This window comes from Symphodus melops (genome assembly GCF_947650265.1).
Source record: "Symphodus melops genome assembly, chromosome: 1".
Taxonomy (NCBI): domain Eukaryota; kingdom Metazoa; phylum Chordata; class Actinopteri; order Labriformes; family Labridae; genus Symphodus; species Symphodus melops.
The window spans coordinates 51736655-51756620 of record NC_136691.1 but is presented as its reverse complement, the minus strand read 5'-3'; the positions used below and the strand labels follow the sequence as shown (position 1 = coordinate 51756620).

Below are 19966 nucleotides of genomic sequence, written 5' to 3'. Positions count from 1 at the left end.
AGGCAACAGGAAGAGGGTGCAGAGAACTCCATTAAAAGTTCAGTCAGGGTACATCACAAGAAGAGATGTACCATGAGTGTCACCTGTAACTGACAAGCAAGCATATGAAACCTTAGAAAACCTTCCATGGTCACAATGACACTTTCTCTAAACTTAATTTCCACACAAGCAACATCAGCAATACTATCCAACCTAAAAAGTACAGGATGCATCTGTGTTAGTCACTATACGCCTTTGCACATTGTGTCAAAAAGAATCCTAGAGGTGCTATATTGGATCTGCAGTGATATGGGTATGAAGGTCTGAACCATCACATCCAGCACCATGTCATGGTATCCGTTCGAATTCTTTACATGCTATGAAATGATCAGCTTCTCCGATTATTATCTGGAAGAGATTTTCCATTTTGTATCATCAGCTGATCTAAAGCTGTCTTCTTCTTTTATCCCGCTGTCAACTTTTTTTTCTGCCAATAAACTTCTGTTTACGTTAGTCTTACTCATGGCAGTATCGCCTCCGTGACGAGTCATAAAGTGGTGCACTATGAGTCGCTATCTATTATGAGCACCATATTGTTTTTGTATTTTTATTTTCTATTAAAATATCAGTAAACATCCACGGTTTAAATCATATCACGTGAGTTAGGACAACAGTGTATCGCAAATGTTTTGTCACAACTGTGATCAAATGCTTATATTTGTGAGGATTTTACAATCTGGAGAAAAGAGGGAACAGGCACACGGAATAAAAAAGAAAAAGCTAGCACAGCCTGAGGGCCTGTTGGAAGAGCTGCAGTTTGCCTTGACCAAACACTGACTCACAGTATTAAACACGGATATATTAATACCAGCGCTCTCTCCAAAACAGTGGCGACACTCCACCTTATAAATTAGCAGCAGCCTCCTGTGAAATATCCAATCAGCCTATGTGCGGTTGATCACCTCAGCAGGGATATCATTAGAGACAATCAACGTGACTCTGGCATCATCCGATATGAGTAGAAACCCTGCAGACTGTTCTGTTCTCTCCACACTGAAGAAATATAGCATCGCCAAAGAAAACCCAGAATGACAGAATGTTTATTCGCTTTTTTTTTTTTAATTGCATTATAATTAAAAATGTCCAAGCCCTCATGATAGTAACTGCTAATATTCAATGCAACCCCCTCTCTTTCCGTAGCTGTTCTATCTCCAAAAGGGTTTGACAGAATTAACTTCCAATTCATCCTCAAAATGCAACCCACCTCTTCACCTTCCAGACTTTTGTTTACCAAAACACAGGAAGTAAAACTCCCCTCCCTCCCCGAAAATAGGGAAGTAAATTTGGTTTGAAAAACCTGACACAGATGAACTGAAGGACATTTGATTATGTGTGAAATGATATTTTCTCTTTTGGTTAAAAGTCAATTATTTATGTGTTGGTAACAAATTAGACTGAGGCATGAAGGAGCGCAGATTAATTTTAGCAGGACATGTTTTTGCCATCAGGTAAATTACTTCGGCTTCAAGCATTTGCCTTTTTCCCTCCAAGGGAGCAGTTTGATCAAATCGGGATAAGGTTTGCTTATGGTTTATGACTGAATTAGTTTCCTGGTACATCTTTCATTCTCCAGTCCAGAGGAAAAATAACACCAGTGGACTGTCAATAAAAAACAGATATTTAGTGATCTTTCAGAGTGTATTACTTATAATGTTGCCTAGATTTAAAACTTGGCTTTAATGGAGGTTAAAAAAAACGAAATGACTGTCTAAAGTGAACATCTCTGCATGACTCTGTGTACTACAAACCAGTTATAGAAGACTGTCCTATCTCCTTAATCTTTGGTGTCATGCTAATTTCAAGTTCCACCAAGAATAAATTAGAAAAGATGACAAAAAGATGGGAATGGAAATTGCGACCATACCCAGGATGACTTAGTGTCATATCAGGTTACTTTTCATGATCAAAAAAGCCGATAACACCAATCATTTAGAAAGTAATTTAGTGGAAAGTTTTAGCATGAAATCTCTGTGAACCGCTGGTTCCAAATGATTAAATGAGCGGCTCCTGGTCAAACACCAGAGTGTCAGTACAAATGACTGCATCTCTTCATCACTGTAGTTCCTACCTTTTGTAAGTGGTTATTTACCTGTCCTTGAGGACCCTAACAAAGTGACTGGAGTGATGGGGATGTGAAGATTAAAATCTATGAATGAATACCACAATTAAATTGAGCAATTTGTGTTGTTACAGGAAAATCATTAGACCTGACTTGGTCATGTGCTCCATTGTCTGTGGTCACAAGGCATGCACAGACTTGTTTGACAAACTCCCTCAAAGTTTTACACAACTTTGTTTTCTGCAGCCCAATAAACCAACTGCAATGAATGCAAGTGATCAGCAGAGGCAAATGTTTTGTTCTCTTTATTACTTTTCACTTGGGCTTGCTGGCTCATTGATTTCTTTAATTATCTAATTGGACTCGCACTCCATGTTGATTTCCCTTTTCTCTGTACAAGATAAGTTCATTTCAGACATCACCTTCTGATCATGGAGGATGATTTCTCTGAATACATAAGCAGGAACTGTTTGGTCATAACCGAGCTCACTCCTTCTCAGTCAATTTGCGATGTGCACAAGCAACATGCTGAACAGCTGCTTGGATGCAGCTGGATTTGTTTAAGCCTAATTTAGCTTCTTGAATATCGCAATCCTTTTCAGCTGCACCATTTAATGTCTTTGGCAAATAGAGTTAGATATTTCAAATATATGCATGCTATAACCCATAATTTATCGACTGTATAAGATGTACTTTGATTACAGAGATTTGAAACCTCTCTGCCAATTCACCATCCTAGTTCGGACATTTAAGAAACTAAGTTCAATCAATTCAGAGGCCAAATGAAGTCAGGACACTTACATGACAAAAATATTTCCTAATACATTCATACAAGCATTGATAGATGCCTTTGTATTGAGTTCTGATGACTCTGTCAGTACACTGATTGGATACAATTATTTAGTAAGACAGAATATAATCAAATTTTAATGTCTGTCAACTGTTTCTTATTCATGTACTATAAGTCTGACTTTTTTCTTCCAATTGACTTTTTTTTAAATACATATTAGGAACTATTATCTATGTGCTACTGGCCCTTTGGCCAGGTCAACCTTGTGAAAAAGATCTGGATCTCAATGGATTAATTACCTGGTTAAATAAACGTTAAATAAAAATAATAAATATATATACTGTATATATAGAATGTATTAAAAAATGGTCTGCGAAATGTGGACCAAGGAACAGCCACCCAGTCCTGTATCGAAAAAAGATCATACGTTTTTATGAATATACAAAATAGAAGTCCAGATTATGTGCGTATGAAGAACAATGAGTACCTGCTATTCATATCCAATTGATTTAGAGGGTTTCTGTGAAGAATAAAAACAAAAGTGAAATAAATGCACTGTAGCTTCAAACGTGGACTGTTTATATCATTTTCAACTTTTAAGATCGAAGCTCAGCTGATACTTAAAGTTCAGGACAGTTGTGGACAAGATTGTTGACATTGAATTCAGACTATCAGAATCAGTTTCAGACGGAATTAAAGAAAATGTGACTATGTTGCAACACTGACATCCAGCTGATTAGGCATCCTTTTTTTTTTACCTTCAAACAACCACCAACTGACACATCATATATCCCCCACCTCAAGCCTCCTGCTGAGTCACCAGCTTTAATCTGTCATTCAGATCAGTGGCCATGTTCACCACCGAGCAAGCACAAAGACGTACGAGCACAGAGTCATGTTAAGCACAGTGTGGCTCATCTGCAAACACCTCCTCCTGCAAACGCTTCCCCACCGCCATCGTCATTAGCCACTAAGAGCAGCCGGTGGAATCAGGCCCAGACTGTGTGCAGGAGTCAGCACACAACAATGAAAGGGACGGACAACATGGATTGAAACAGGGATGGTCTTTGATTCTCTTAGAAAAACTTGTTCAAGGTTCTGCATGACAACTGTCACATGGAAAAAGATAACTGATCATTTAGAAGTCAGATACAGATAGAACAATGCTCTATTTACACAATGATCCTGAGTGTCTAAATTAGGCATGATAATCGCTACGTAATATTATTATAATATGATACAACACACAATGTATGGTCCACAAAATCAATATCACGTTACAATTCATTGCAAGACAATCATGTAACAGTACATGATTCATGATTAACTGAAGAAAATGAAAGTACAGGATTAATGTAATTACTCCCAGCAATTATTCACCCTTCACTTCCTGTTGCAGCTGTCCGACATTAGCCTGCTATCTTCTCTTTTTCCTATTAGGCAAATTAACTTCTGTTCATGTTGCTCTACTTTATGTCATAAGTGTTATCAATAGAAGCCATGGAGCAGTGACGTGGTGAGTCAAAAAAGCAGGGAGATCTATTTCGAGTAAATGAATGTTGGCCACCACTGGTTGCGTACTACAGTATATTGTGATATTGATTTTTTTGTCCCAACCTATTAAAAAATAGTTGAATGAGAATTCATCATTTTTTAATTTACTTTTTGGGCAACAGGAAAGACGTGTATCATTGTCAGTGTGTTCAGTGTTTTATACAGAGCGGGGAGAAGCTGTGGGATAAAATCAGTGAGATATCCAACGAGTGGTTCCTCTTAGTGCTTCCATGGTGAAGACAAAGTTGGTTCAGTCAGCCGTGCTTGTTTTTGATAGTTGACCCCAGACGTCTAATGAAAGTATTGACCTATTGATTCCCGTTGGTTTTGGTCAAGGTTTGCTCCGAGAAACCACTGAACATCAAAGGGCCAGTGTGCTTCAAACAAAGAACTCGTCAGATCATCAAATAATCGCCTGACACCCCCCCACCACCCCCTGCTCTCCCTCTGTGGACTGTGGATCCGACAGTTTGTGTCACTTTGTGAAACCAGGAGTCCAACCAGCATGCCCACTTCATTCAGCTCATTATAGTTGTGTGGCGGGGAAAGGAGGGAGAATTGAAACTGCATTATCAAGCACTCTATTTTCAGTCTTTACACAACGACTGTCATCTCTTTTTGTGTTTGAATAAGAAAGATCCTTTAGGAACATACTTTGCGCACTTTAATCGTCATTTCAACAATATCTCTCTCACCTCTATAGCAACAAGATTTTCACATTGCCTTCAAGACTGTAGTAGTCGAAAAAAATGTTTCTTAATTCCCCAGACTTGGCTGTAAACGAACTGCAACTTAAAACTAGATCCCATATTGTCAATCACTTTTTTTATGGCCATTATTTCTTATTTCTTCCTCAAATAACCTTGTCATAGTGTGTGTAACAAAGCGGCAATAGCATACTCAGATCTCATATCACCATCTGTGCAGAATATTTTTTTTTCGATTGGGCGACCAGCTGCAAAGATGGCTGCTGAGACGAGAGCAGCAGCGAGTCAAGCTGGGACCGGCGCAGCGTGTCCCGAATCAGTGGAGGAAGGAAGACAAATTTAAGTCAACTTCAAAGCAGCTAATGAGATAAATTGCATATGTTGCACTTTATCGACTGGGGGAAACTCAAAGTGCAATTTGGCCTTAGTCACGGCCAATGGAGTAAGTCTAGGGTGTTTAATGTCCCCCAACTTCCTTAAGTTAAATTAATAAAGTGAAGCAAACCATAAAGCTTGTAATTAACTCCAGCAGACGCTTTGCTGTCTGTCACTTTAAATGAAGAACTCCTTGGCCTCTGTCTCGCTGTCACGCTGAATGTTAACACAAGTTGAGTGCATCTCATCCAGCAAAGGACGTGCAACTGCCAGCGTGTTGTTTATTCAAATTTCATAAAATAGGGAAAGGCTTGTGACCCATTCTTTATGAGTGGGCCTAGAAAACTTGGCTTAATAAGATGGATTGGCACAGGGAGTATGAATTTGGAGTGCAGACTTGGCATGAAGTCTCTGCTTCAAATGTCTTACGCCAACATGATGAGTTACTGCCTCCAGAGTGACATGTAAAGACATGCTGTGGAATGAATTCAGGCTCAAATCAGCATCATAAGATGAGATAAGTTTTTTATATATTTTGCTTCCCAGAGGGAAGTTGTTGGGGTGTAAAGAACACAAAGACATAAATAACCAAGTAATTAGACACAGTAAAGATCAGAATCAATAGAATAATTCATGTAAGAGGTATTTACACATTAGTGAAATGGAGTGATTGAAAACAGCAAGTGCAAATCAGTCAACCAGCATGCTGACAGTGAAAATCATCTCTCAATCATACAATTATTAAAGCTCCAGTGTGGAGTTTTTTATCAAACAGATGAAAAGATGAATGTCTCTTTGTGACCTACAAAAAGAAATGAGTCAATCAGAAGAATGTTTATTATTTCTATAAAGCGACTTTTTTTTAACTCTTGTCACCCCTGCAGCAGGGTAGCTGTCATGCCAAATACGTCATTTTTTATTTAATTTAGATTCATTGTGAATTACTGACTCGAGTTTTGAAATTTATTTGGGTTTTACATTTTGTCAGAAAACATATTCAGGGCAATATCAGCAAAGAGATACCTCATCCTGCTTTATCTACAGGGGGGCTCCGATATTGACACAACCCGAATATTTATCACAGGCACTTCATGAAAAACATGGACTGTGTCTTGAAACGTACATTTACATGACTAATTCTTATTACAACTTCAAAAGGCTCAAACTCATTTGATGTTGGCTAAAACGTTCCCAATATGTCCACTGGTTCAGTAACACACACACACACACACACACACACACACGCACATCCTCACTTGCATGCAGACGTACCATCATCCCCCCTCCTCCGTCACGTACGGCTTGTTTGGATATAACGAATGCTCACACTTTGTGTCACAAAAACCATACCATGAAACCCATTGATGCAGGAAATGCATTTGTTCACGTTGTTTGAAACATGATTCATAAGCACTGGCCGTCATGACTCACTCTCAATGACACATGCACAAATTAAAATGAATAAATCAATCCTGGAACAATTCATACAGTTGGCTACATTCATTCAGCAGACTGAGAGTCCAAAACAACCATCCCCACCTGCAACACAAATGCTTCCCTCATACAAGAAAAATCCACTGGTCAAACTCTAATACTTCTCAGCTGTGTTTGTATCTGTGTGTTTCTTATACATCTAAAAACATGCATAACCACATACTGTACATGTCTGTACTCGCCTTTACATCCACATTGTATGCTGTGATGCTATGGAAACAGCTTCTGGCTGTGGGCTATATGTCACTGTTTGTGTCTGTGCTCTGGCTCTGTGTTGAGTGTTGTGGAATGGCTTACATTGTTATCTGTGAACCTGCTGCTCAGTGTAAACACTTTGCTTCTAAGATTTATTTTTGTTTATTTTTGATTTTTTTATTCCAAGCTTTTTCACTTCCAAACATAAAAATACACACATTTTGACGGAGCTGACACAAGTGGGTCACAAATGATGAGAAAAGTATTGTGATGGAGCACATTTGACAAGGACATGCACCCACAATAAAAAAAGGGGGTCATGTAAGAGTCATCCATTCCCTCTTGGGATTTTTATAGTTCAAACATTAGACAAATAACAAACAGCGACAGTGCACTACAGTACTTTTTTCCTGCATACATTTCCTTCAGTAACAACTAAACATGAATGTTACCAAAGTTGTTTTCCTCCTTGCTACACTTTTACTGTGCTCAAAAGCATCTCAACTCATGTTGGGTTGGTGCCTAGGTATGTTTATGAAAGTACAAAATCTAAACCTTGACATCTAGATTAGTGTGTAAAGCTTCTTGTAGGCCTATTTCCTACACAACATGGTTTCTGCATTGCTTCACTCTTAATGGGGCCTTTAAATGTTCTACCAAAGGTTTGTATGAAAGAGTTCTGTCAGTGCAACCAACTGGACCTCTTAAATTCAGAACTACAAGTAGCTATCATGCTAATCATGGTAACGTTGAAAAAAAAGACATGTCACTGTCAGAACTCTTCCATAATGGTAGTATCTGTGGTTTTGACCATGTCTGATATTTCATATGAGCCATGTAGGTTTAGAGTGAGAAGAGCACGCACTCCATCTTTTTTGGTACACCTAAAAAAAATAGCTGACCTTTTACTTTGAAAGTTTGTGGTTTTGCTGCTCTACTCGCTCTAACTCTATATAATGATCTGTGTCCCTGCGGCTCAAAGCTCTCATATTGCCTTTTTGTTTTGTTTCTGTAGATAAGTACTCTGTGTTGAGGGGTGTAGCGGGCGAGGGGGAGAGAGGGAGAGAGCAATACAAAATGCCATTTAAACATCTCCCCTTTCCAGGTATATAACTACTGTGTGAATGTCTCTCTGAGGACACAACACAGTACGACCTGCTTAACTGTGTGTGCTGACTGACTGCCGTGTCTCTCTTCTCGCTCACCCCCCACCCGTCTGTCTCTCCAATTGACTTCTCTCTCTTTCCTCCACCTTCCAATCCTACCATCTGCCTGAACTTGTCTGTCAATCATGCCTCCTCTGTCTGCTGTTTGTCTGCCTGGGTGTCTGCCTGTCGGTCTATTTGGCTTATTTATTTATATCTTTTGGCTTGTTTTTATCTTCCCACTCCACTTGCATGCACACAAACACAAAAACACACATTCATATTAAATAATCCATACCTCTTTTCATCATACTCCCTCTCTCTCTCTCTTTCTCTCCTCCTGTCCCCTCTGCTCACACACACACACACACACACACACACGCCACCTGCACTTCACACACTCACACCAGACGCAGGCAGATGGCCCATCTGTCAGACAAGCTGTCGATCCTTGCCCTCACAGCTCCAACGAGCACCCTCTTGCCCTGGGCGGTCAGACCCAAAACCAGAACCCCAACACCGGCAACACCACTGCCCCCACCGCCACCCATTACCAGCCCCCAGCATGCTGCGACATTCCCTGCGCCCTGATTGTGCAGCACTCCTACGAACCCGCCAACCCCTCCGAGCTGACCCCCAAAATGAGAATGACCACCTTCACCACCTCACCTCCCACCCCAAGGTTATACATACAATAGAGGATATAAATGAATAATTGGTTAGTAATGCTGGAAAACAGATGTTGTTTTAAATGTGAAGATTTATGAATGATAATGTATGAAGAGAAATGATGAATATCCTAGAGCAGGGTTCAAGCTTTGATGTTCAAAGTTATACAGCTCTCTGCTGGAAGCAAAAGTACCTCTTTGAAAAGTTTATATACACTGGCATATTGCCAGCTAAATATGTGTGCAATTACACCATTCTGCCAGTAGAGAGCAATGTCTCTCCATCTAGAGAACTGGAGCATCTTCCATCTTTGAATGGATGTTCAAAGTGATTTGCTCCCTAATGTTATACATTCAAGTTAAACCTGCATTAAAGTATTTATTTTATGCAACTTAGAGATTTTTGTACAACTTTGTAATAGAAAACGAAGCCAAACACCAGTATGTTGATGTGGCTTTCTTGTCCTGAATAAAGCCTTTGCATTACAAAATAAAGAAGAGATGTATATTTAGTTACGTTTCAGGCTTTTTAGACTTGTGTTGATTAATGTAGGTCGTCAGTGTTGACTTCTCTTAATGTTGCAGTAAGCCTTAACAGTAGGAAACGTACACAGAAAGGAAAACATTACAACCCCCCTCCATAGTAATAAACAGCACCAAGGTCCTGCCCCTGTTTTCCCTCAAAAAATGCCCCTCTTTTCCTCACCTCTGTGTAGTTACCCCGTTAGTCTCCTTTCACAGACAGCAATCTGATCACTTGTGATTCACTCTTCTCTTTCACTTCCTTTCATTTATCTGACACCAACTGTACCCTTTGGATACCCCCCCCCTTCCCCCCCCCCCCCCCTCCAAATCTTCAGTGTGTGTATGATAGTGTCCCGACAAACAATAGCGCCCCCCCGTTCTTCCCGTCCTCCCACCGTCCCTCCCTTAGATGGCAACCAGGGGGCACCAGTGTTGGTCCCCTCTTCCCGTGAGCTACACAAAGTAGGTCCAGAGCCCCCTCCAGAACCCCCAGATACGAAGGACACGGTCAGTAACTTTATCTTTAACCCTCAAATAATGTGACCCCACCTTCCTACACACAAACCTTGTTTGACTTATCCCGAACTATATTTCTATAAAGCGTGAATTATGTCACACCACGCACTTCCGCTCCACCTACCCCTGAGACTCCTCCTACCCCCGCAAAAAAAAAAGAAAAGAAAAGAAAAGCACATTCTCATATGTGTGGACATTAAATTAAATCTTTTTTTATGGGGGGAAAAAATACCCTTCTTTCACCTCTCCTCTTTAGATCCTCACCTCTGACATTACAAACTCAGCTCCTTTGCACCACTGTCCACTCTCCTAATCCAGTAAAAGCATGAAACACCTTCCACTGAGTGTCACCATCCTTTAGACTATGTGGATAAGTTATTATATGTGAATTAAATGACCATAAGTTTCCTTTTACTCATACTGTAAGTTACAGTTTAAGGTTATAATGTATGTGCTTGTCTGAAGTAGGAATTGTTAAGATTGTTTTGGCTGTAAAACAATGTTTGATTTCAGTAACCTATTTGGTGACAAAAAATGTCATACGACCTGGAAGAAATTCACTTGAAAAGGAGATGTCACTCTCAATGTGAATTTTTTTGGCCCTGGTGGCAAGAATTCAGTTTAAATCGATTCCAACCAAAAGCAGAAAAAATGTTATCGTAATCATCATATTTATCTTATAACAGTTATGCCGTTAATGTAACCTGTACCCTGGAATCGCAGAGCACACAGCATGAACGTAGTGTGTGCTCATTGTGTATTCCAGCACTTTAAAATCTCAAGTGTGTTTGTTTCTCTCTTCGAATATCCTGACCACAGCTCAGAGTGTGCTTCTCTATCCCTCCCTCCATTTTCCCCTTTCTCTCTTTTCTCACCCTCCCTGCTTCCTGTAACATCCATGTTTAACTGTGCCCATCAAACATATATCTACTGCTTTTATTTTGCGATACCTTCGCTTTCAATCACTGCTTAACTATCTCAACGTTACTCCTTTTTCATTGTGCCAAAACCTTTGACCACACATCTGTACTCATCATAATCATCATTGTCCAACTTCCTTTTCTTGCTTTCACCTCCCTTCTTATTATCCATTGATTCTGGTCAAATGGATGACATCTTTATTGCTGAATACAAATAATTCTTCATCTTTATCCACAACCTTCCTCTCTAAATAAATCTTCTCTGCATGTCCACACGGTTCTCTCCGTTTCCTTACTCCCCTTTTCTAACTTCCCTTGATTCTTTTTCCAACCCTCCTTACACTATTTCCATTAATATGTCTGTAAATGTTGTCCCTGGATCTTTCTTCTATTTCATCCATTCTTTCCAATATTCTTCCCCTTTCGGATACTCATTCAAATGTCCTTCCCATTATCTTCTCTTTCCTTTAACCACATATCATCGCCACTTCCTCTTCTCCTTCCCCATCTCTCCCCACCTGCAGGACGATAAGGAGATCGACCTGGAACACCTACACCGCCGGGTTAACAGCCTGTGCACCGAGGATGAAAGCCCCCACAAGCAGTTCTCCACCTCTTCCGTCGATTTAACGCCCCTTGACATGGATGCGCTACCGGCCGCACGCCAGGCACTCGAGCAGATCAGCGATTTCCGCAACACCCACATCACCACCACCACCTTCATCCCCGAGCAGATCCAGACCCTCAGCCGCAGCCTCTCTGCCAAAGCCGCCGCTGGGTTTTCCGCTGGTTTCGGTAGCGGCGGCGTCCTCCAGGACCACCGGACTGGCGGGGTGGGTCCTTTCAGGCAGAGGGCCCCCAACGGTGGCTTCTTCCGCAGCCCCATTAAAACAATGTCCTCCATCCCCTACCAGCCCACAGGTCCAGGACCCAACTTTGGATACGGCAACGATCCAGACAGGGGCACCTCTATATGAGGAGCTGCTAAAGATACAAGTGGTTCAGGAGGAAGAGATGGAGGTGGAGCAGATGGAGGAGTCAAGGTGGCAAGGGTCGGCCTGTGGATGATGGAACATATAAGCTACGCTATAAAGTCAGAAGATAAAGCTCCGTGTACATAGGAATCTTAATGTTTTTTCGGTTTCTGCTTGGGTGTAATCATTTTGTGTGTGGAGAAGACGGAGGAGGTGGAGGTCAGTTTGGGGCGTTCCCTTTCCCCCTGCAAACTATGCTGGTGAGATGCAAATGGGAATGGGGTCGGTGGAGCTCGAGTCTTTGCTTTATTGTTGTTGTTCTTGTGATTGTTTGGGGGATTATTTCGGGGAATACGTGAGGAAGGGGGTCTTTTTTTTTCGTTTGTGTTGTATGATATGGGGACTGCCTCATATAATGGAGACGACTTGACTATTGTTCTCTGAACCCCACCTGAGGGGTCTACTTTACACTTCTCAAACCACAGGAAACACTTTCAGTAAGCTCCAGGGATCCCAGTGGTGGAGACCTGCCGGTGTCATTAGCCATGTAACAACTCCAAGGGGCTCACACTACGAAGCAATTATGGGGTGAATTGGTTGAAGAAGAAATATATATAGTTGTTGTTTTTTTTTGAAGCCCCGAGGAAACATTAAGAAGCCCCTTGTGGTTTTATGAAGGTCCCATTTCAGTGAATTCTGGAAGATTTCACATTTTTCTCTGCCTTTTCACAATGTGGGAGCCCATGCTGAGTTTCACTCTACCATAACCTGGGGCTCTAAATCTTTGAGCATCTCCAAGAAGGCTGACTTTCCAGCTGAACACGTGCTGACACCATCATGTTGCATCGGTTTGGAAACCACTGAAATGCCATGTCAGTGCAACAATATGACACCTTACAATCACCAGTTCAGTGTGTCGATCGTAAAACTTTTTTCTGCCATTTTGGTGCATCAGCCTGAAACTGTTTTCGCCATGTTGATGCACATTAAAGACTCTTTGTCAGTCCCACTGCACTGTACCAGTGCCCACAGACCTGTAAGTGATTGTATGTAGATCTGACCTTTTTCTTATCTCACCTGTACTGGGCTCTCTGCTTTTCAAGTCAAGGTGAGATCAGACTCTCAGACGGATACTTAAAAGGGAAGATACAAAAAACATCTTGGGTGAAAAAATACATAAAAGACAAGCTGAAAGACTTATGCTTATTATATGTCTTTTACTGAATTTTGTTTTTGAAAAAATAGATTTTAATGCGTGGAATGTGTTTTGGTCAGGAAGTACAAAAAATAACATTGTTCTGAGCTGTCTACTTGTTTTTTTTTTTCTCTTGGCCAACTTTGAAAAACTGCTAAATCCGTGCTGTAGTCTCCGGTTTTGCATCATTAAGTCATTTTACTTTTGAGTTGTCTTTGTTTTGCTTAAGTTCGCGCTGCCATGACCTGGGTGTTTTAAAGATAAAAGCTCATTCTGGGAGGTCATGTATCTGGTTCAAGCGGTAAGATGGCGTTCATTGTGTGCTGAGGAGAATCCATTGCAGCAGCAGCATCTTCAATACCGGCCTTATATGTCAACTATTGCTAGCTGTACTCTCCCTAACTTCCAGCTAACGCAAAATATCACCATGTACTGGAAGCATTTCAGAGAAGCAAATCGGTGGTAGTGCTTCAGGGTCATCAGAATGTCACGAAGAGACAACGGCCATCTGAACCCAACGGCTGCCTTTGATGCCATGAGTCCGAAATATCCTTTTATTTCATGTCTGTAATGTTAAGGGTACTGTTTATATGACTTGTTTTTTTAAAGTGCCAATTAATTAAAAGGAGACCATTAAGGTGCATTTTGGGGCGGGGTGCAGGGAAAAGATCCATTAACAGTATGAAAGCAGTATTTTGTGGATCGGGGGGTTAAATGGAACCAAATCTTTTTCACTAACACTGTATTAATAATTGATAATGTTAGTTGTTTAGATCAAGTTTTCAGTTTGTTATCTTTAAGAACTAAAACTGCAAAATGTTGTGCGTAGAGAACTCAGTCAAGCCACAGTGTTTTAAAGCAACGCATTCTTAGGCATTCTTTTCATATATTAGGCTACAGTATGGCTACTGAATGACAAATAGGACACAGACATTTCAAAGGTTTTATTTAGTATAAATGAAAGAGACATTATACAAATGTATATTTTACATGTTGATGCTATTTTTGTTTAACCGAAAGAAAAAGAGTATATCATGATGAGCTTTAGTGTTGAGTTTAGCAGCCACATTATTGCATTTGGTTTCCCTCTATCTGCCCATGGTCGACTTCAACACATGAAGACACAAACTCGGCTTTTCTCACGTCATCTAAAGTTCATTTTATGATTTGCTGGCTAAATAAAAAAAAGCGGCAAGTTGATGAAAAAGAAAGCATGCACAAACTTGCTCTTGCGCTATCTGTTAACATTTTTAATTTCAGACATAGAACTACAGGATTTACTTGATAATTTTCAAAAATTTATGATGTACAGTATTTAATATAGGCCTATTTTGTTGTATGTGTTGCATATTATTCAAAAACTGAACAAACTGGGGCCTCTGTTACAAGTGGCAAAGCTTTCTGTGTATAATTTGTCTAATAAACAGGTTTTCTACAGTGGGATGGTATCTGTTGTTTTTGATAGACAAACATTTTGAAACAGTATGAAAAGAATTGTACATAACTACGCCTCTGAATTCTGTAAATAAGGAGTTCACCTCTTTATTCACCTCAAACTTCTGCAATGTCTTCTGAAATCTGTCATAATCAGTGTCTTACATGTGACATAAACTGGAAAGACAACTACAATGTTTTTCATCCCAACAGTGTTCTGTTTGTATTGTAAGAAGAGGATATACTTGTCCAAGTAAAGTGGTCACGCATTTTCTGCAAGTTACTTCTTTACTGGACAGCTGACAGAGACTCAGGTAAGTACTTGAATTATCAAACAGTTTCTCTTATGGTCATTTTGTTGTCTTTGATTTTATCAACATTCTTCAATCAGCAGCTATGGATATATTGTTTGTTGATTCACAGATTCTCTTTAACAATCCAGTTTTAATGCTTGATCCTGAATGAGAAGCCTCAATTTTGATCTTTTCATGTTCAAAGTCAGACGATCAAGAACAAACACATTATTTGAATTGAGTAGTGCTGACATGGTATTATTTAATAAATGATGAAAAATCGTTTGTCCATTGTATTAGAAGATTATTACAGTAAATAGATTAAATAGGGAATGTGTGTTGGAAGTTAAGCTGAGGGGTAAATTAGAAATAAATGAATTTAGGTGATCGAGAAGGTTTCTATGTATGGAATGGATTTTAAGTTCAAGCATGAGCTAAGCTTTTGTGTCCCCCACTTCAAATAGGTCATCACTTCAAAGGCCAGTATGCTGCTGCTGGTAACAGCTGGATAGAGACACTGCTGAGGAGAGCTGCTGTCAAGTTCATTGGAGCACTACATTGTAGCTCCCCATTTTAACCAGGGGATGGCGCTGTTTAGCACCCAAATCTCCCTGACTCAGTTTGTGCTGCACAACAAGATGAATGGCAAATGATTACAGAAAATATTTAAAACGTGTATAAAAAGTTACATGTCAGGTTTTGATGATATCTTGAGACATTTGAGTAACACCTGACTAGAAGTCAAACTACAAACGTTATTGTAAAAAGAGAAATAGTCCCCAGTCGTTTTTATGGTTGTACCTGGAGCCTGTTTGTCGTTATTTCAGTGAAATGTGATGGTATTTAAATGTGTTGAACGAGACATGATACAACAATGTAAAGGACATGCCTAATTATTCTTAGCAGTAGAAATATGTCTTTGATGGCTCTCTGCAAAATTAGGTGAATGTACTAATTATTTGTTTTGCACTATTCAACACATTACGCAATAAGACAATTGTTGTTCATCAAAATAACTTGAAACACCAGTAATTAATTGAAGTAACTAATAAAAGACAAAGAGTTTGGCACAAATGGTTATTTAAGTCCTAGTTTATAGGCTATACTTTTCCTGAGCATAAAAAAAGAGACACATACTGTATTGAGGCTTCAAATGTTTGTTTTGGCACGTTACCAAAAACGATATCATGGATTCAGTGGTTTTAGTGAGGGACACAGTTTAATTTTGAAACCCCTGTCCAGCTCTCCTCACTCCAGTCTCGTGCCCGTCACGCCCCGGTCTCCCAGGAGACGGGAATGAGAAGCGGCAGCACGTAGACTCCTCGCGCGCATTGGAATGGGAGCTCCCCTCCTCTCCCTCCCCCTCTCCCTCGGGGAGCCCCCCAGGCGTGACCAATGGAACATAGAGTCTCTATTGTGGCTGCGACACTTTAATAATCGCCAGCTACAATATCCAACCTGTCGGTAGCTTCAGGAGCCCGGCCCGGCCCGTTGGATGGGGGGGCTTGTAGGTGGGACGAGGGGGCGAACTCTCGGCGCCAGACCTCTAGCCTGCAAGACGTCCCCCTGATGAATACATGAATAAAACATAGCAAAGATTGATGTCGAAATATCTCTGAAATTATGGGATTTTTTTTTCACACGAATGATGTTTTCTCACACCATAGTGCCTTGTTCCAGAAATGGTCCAAAACCAATAGTTTTAAGAATGAACATATTTTGAAGCCCAATTGTTGTTTCAAAGTTCAGATGATTTGTGTTTGTGTTCATTAGGTTAGGTTACTTATTTTACGTTATTTCGTGACGTTTGGTCTGAATTGATTGATTAGGCCACGTCACCCCGAAACAGGTAGGCTAGACTGCCCTCCTTTATTGTTTCCTCATTATCCTACTGTACTGCAGGCTGTAACCTTCTCAGCCTTAATCGAACGAGGCAATTAGACTAAATGGCTATATGACCACCCAGCAATTAGCCCATTGTTCATTTGCCAGGTTAAGCCTTCAGTTTGCGTCTCATTAAGCGTGGGTGCTTTGATCAGTCGACTGCAGGTGGTTCACTTAATAGCTATAATTTGCAGTTTATTTTTATTGTCTACATCCGTTTCCTTTCAACCTATTTTACATCTCAAAAAAAGGTATAGCCTAATGAATTGAAAATGTATTTTATATATAGCTACATTTTGGAAACAAGACAAAACGTAGGCCTACACTTTATCATCACTGTAGTACACTTCGTGCGTACGCTTGTGTGTGTGCGCGCGCGCTTCTGTGTGAGTGTGTACTTTCTCCTCAATGCTTCCAGTTGCCACTGCGCGCCACATACAGCTCGTGTCAGTACGGAAACATTGTTGAGCGCGAGACCCCTGCTCATGTTTCCGTTCCCTGTGAAGCCCTTTTTACCGACAGGGCGTTCCGAGGGCCAGATCAAAAGGTTTCTAGAACCCCTACAAAAGAAAAATGGAAACTGGAGCTCATCTCAGAATGAATGAATTGACAATGAGCGCGAGCCCCAGGAGCCGAAAACTTTTGACCATCTTTTTTATAATTATTATTATTCCAGCTGTCTTTTGATGTTTAGTATCATGAGCCCAAAGTTATTTTCCTGCCCAATTTCTTGTTCAACTTGTTCATTGCATAAGTCTATTTTGAGGAATAATGTAAAGGGCCTCGCTTTATTTCATTTGTACTGAGATGAAGACTAATATATGCTGCTTATCGTTGTTTGGGGCAGGGGCCCTTTTACGTTTTTTTAACGCTTGAGGTTGATTTGTGATCTTCCTGATCTGATATCGTCTTAAAATGTTGGATTGAAAACATTACACTTGGTTCAAGCATATTGCAGAGGTTGGCAGTTTGGGTCACATAAAGACTGTTGAGGATAGCAATAACCCCCACTAATTACCTCCCCCCGTCTCTCTCGTGTCTCAGATGTGGACAGGTAGTAACTCTGTCACAGAAGCGCACGTCTCTCGCTGTCCAGGTTCTATACCTAAAACCTTCACCACCCCGTGCACGTGCGTCCTGTGGGAGGTTCCCCTTACCTCCCTTTGCGTTAAACACACCTTAAATCGTAACGCTATCATAAACAGTCCGACTTCGGGGGGCCATAATCACTTCTCTCGAGCTTTAACGAGGCTTCTCATTGGACGTCAACACGCGACCAGCGCGAGGAGGGGGGCTCCCGGACGCGTGCCGCTTTTTAAACGGACGCCGCGCCTTGAGACACCAGAGAAGGAGTCCCGCACGCGACAGTCACATTCACAAAGTGCGGCAGCAGAGCAGTGCGTATACCTTCAAGAACTTTCCCAAAAACTTTCAGTGATTGTAACTTCACCGCGGCCTGCCTTACGCTCTTGGCAACATGGATGTTGAAATTGTGGAAGAGTGGAGTAAAGGCGCACGAGAGGCTGCAGTCCTCGGCTTGAAGCAGCAGAGCCAGAGAGTGATGAAGAAGGGGGGAGAGCAGCAGCTCGAGGAGTCCCGCTACGAACCTGGACTGACGCTCGTGGACAGCGGCATTGACCCACGCGCTTGGCTGGCTCTCATGCAGCCTTCTGACACCTGCGCGGCACACGCCACTTCACCAGAATACCTGCGGCACTCGCCAAGCTCAAGCACCGGCTCCTACCAAGGTGAGAAACTTTGCTTACTCATCCTAGACTATACTTTTATTCTACATGCAACAGGCAGAGTCACAATGATTTTCAGAAGTAATTTAAGTTATTTAGGGCGCATTGTATGTATTACTATGAAATGTACATTATTCATGCGTATTGTCCAATAAATACCTAAAATAAAGTACTGTTTTTCGATGACGATTGTTTTCAAACCAGACTAGTTCTAGTTCAGCAGCCTAAATGTGTCTCTTCATCTTTCAGAGAGTGACTCCCCGGGGTCGTCTGGTCATCCCAGCCCTCCCAGTTACAGAAAAACTGCCAAGAGCCCCCCCTCTTCTTCTTCGATCAAAGTCAGGGATCTGTGCCGTCTCAAAGGCATGGTCACCGGGCCCGAGGTGGACACGAGACAGAGAGCCCCGTCCAGCAAATCCAACGGAGGGGTACACAAACAGAGGCGCGTGGCCGCCAACGCGCGCGAGAGACGGCGGATGCACGGACTTAACCACGCGTTCGACGAGCTGCGCAGCGTCATCCCGGCGTTTGACAATGACAAGAAGCTCTCCAAGTATGAAACTTTACAGATGGCGCAGATTTACATCAACGCTCTCGCTGATCTGCTCGAAGGTCCAGTCTCCTCCAGCAGCAGCAGCAACAACGACGCGTCAAACAATATCAACTCGCCAAAGTGTGACATCATGCCTTTATCCGCAGTTGGACTAGACGTGACGAAGGACCGGGTTTCTCAGTCTCCTGTGCCCGTCTCAGGTAGCAGCTTACCTGGCCACATCAGCGGGATGCCTTTTCGCTCCTCATTCGACGACTGTTCGTTTTCTGCCATGGTGGAAGAAGCGATGCGTTCACCCTCTCCTTCATCCTCCAACCGGGCAGGAGGGAGGAAAGGGTCTCCCCGGAGCGACGGAGAGTTCTCCCCCCACTCCCACTTCAGTGACTCGGATGAAATAGCGATGGAGCTCCAGTCGAGTGAAGAAGACGACCACCCTCACCACGCCGTTTCTTTCTGAACGCTTCGAAACAAGAATAACAGACTTTATTTTAATTCCATTTTAGCCCTCAACAGTAAAGCTATAGTCTGTAAATCGTGTCAACATTGCATAGTTTCTCTGTTGCTAACAAAAGGAGATACAAAGCTTCTCTATAAACGTCAGTACATTTGAAACAACAATTAAAGCCTACTTTATCAACTTGTAGCCTAATTTAAAAATGTTTTTGAAGTGTGATAGGCCTAATTCGGTTCTGCCAAGAGATGTAGGCCTTTAGCTTGTAATTTCTAGTTTCCATGGAGACGTGGCTGGAAGACCCCTCTGCCATGTCGCGCGCAGCACTGCCATGGGTATCTCCCACGTCACTCCGACCAAAAAGCTGTCTTCCACAAATTCATATCCTTATGGATAATTGCTGAAATGTTATTATGAAAAAAAGTTTTGTAGCTAAAAAAAATGTGTTGT

The 19966-nt window shown here is 41.5% G+C and overlaps 2 protein-coding genes across 5 annotated transcripts in view; both read left to right on the top strand.

Annotated features, from left to right (window-relative positions):
- grid2 (glutamate receptor, ionotropic, delta 2) overlaps positions 1-14647 on the top strand; it is a 475776-nt gene extending 461129 nt beyond the window's left edge. The window contains exons 16-17 of one of the 4 annotated variants that reach the window (XR_013781008.1): positions 8229-8318; positions 11512-11599. Coding sequence is in view for 3 of the 4 variants with exons in the window: in XM_079365815.1 (XP_079221941.1) it covers positions 11512-11964 (453 nt within the window). In the remaining variant the exon portion in view is untranslated. Of the gene's footprint in view, positions 1-8228; positions 8319-8768; positions 9077-11511 lie in introns of all 4 variants that reach the window. The other 3 variants (XM_079365816.1, XM_079365817.1, XM_079365815.1) reach the window with 3 other exon arrangements.
- A 1815-nt stretch (positions 14648-16462) lies between these two features.
- On the top strand, positions 16463-19701 carry atoh1a (atonal bHLH transcription factor 1a). Its single transcript, XM_079371183.1, has 2 exons — positions 16463-18515; positions 18762-19701. The coding sequence occupies exons 1-2, from the start codon at positions 18245-18247 to the stop codon at positions 19520-19522; spliced, it is 1032 nt and encodes a 343-aa protein (XP_079227309.1). The 5' UTR covers positions 16463-18244; the 3' UTR covers positions 19523-19701.
- Positions 19702-19966: the final 265 nt, after the last annotated feature.

Excerpts from the sequence above, each read along its gene's own strand:
- atoh1a (XM_079371183.1), top strand. The coding sequence starts at position 18,245 with ATGGATGTTGAAATTGTGGAAGAGTGGAGTAAAGGCGCACGAGAGGCT. Across the intron at positions 18,516-18,761 it reads AAGCACCGGCTCCTACCAAG|AGAGTGACTCCCCGGGGTCG; the intron begins GTGAGAAACTTT and ends TTCATCTTTCAG.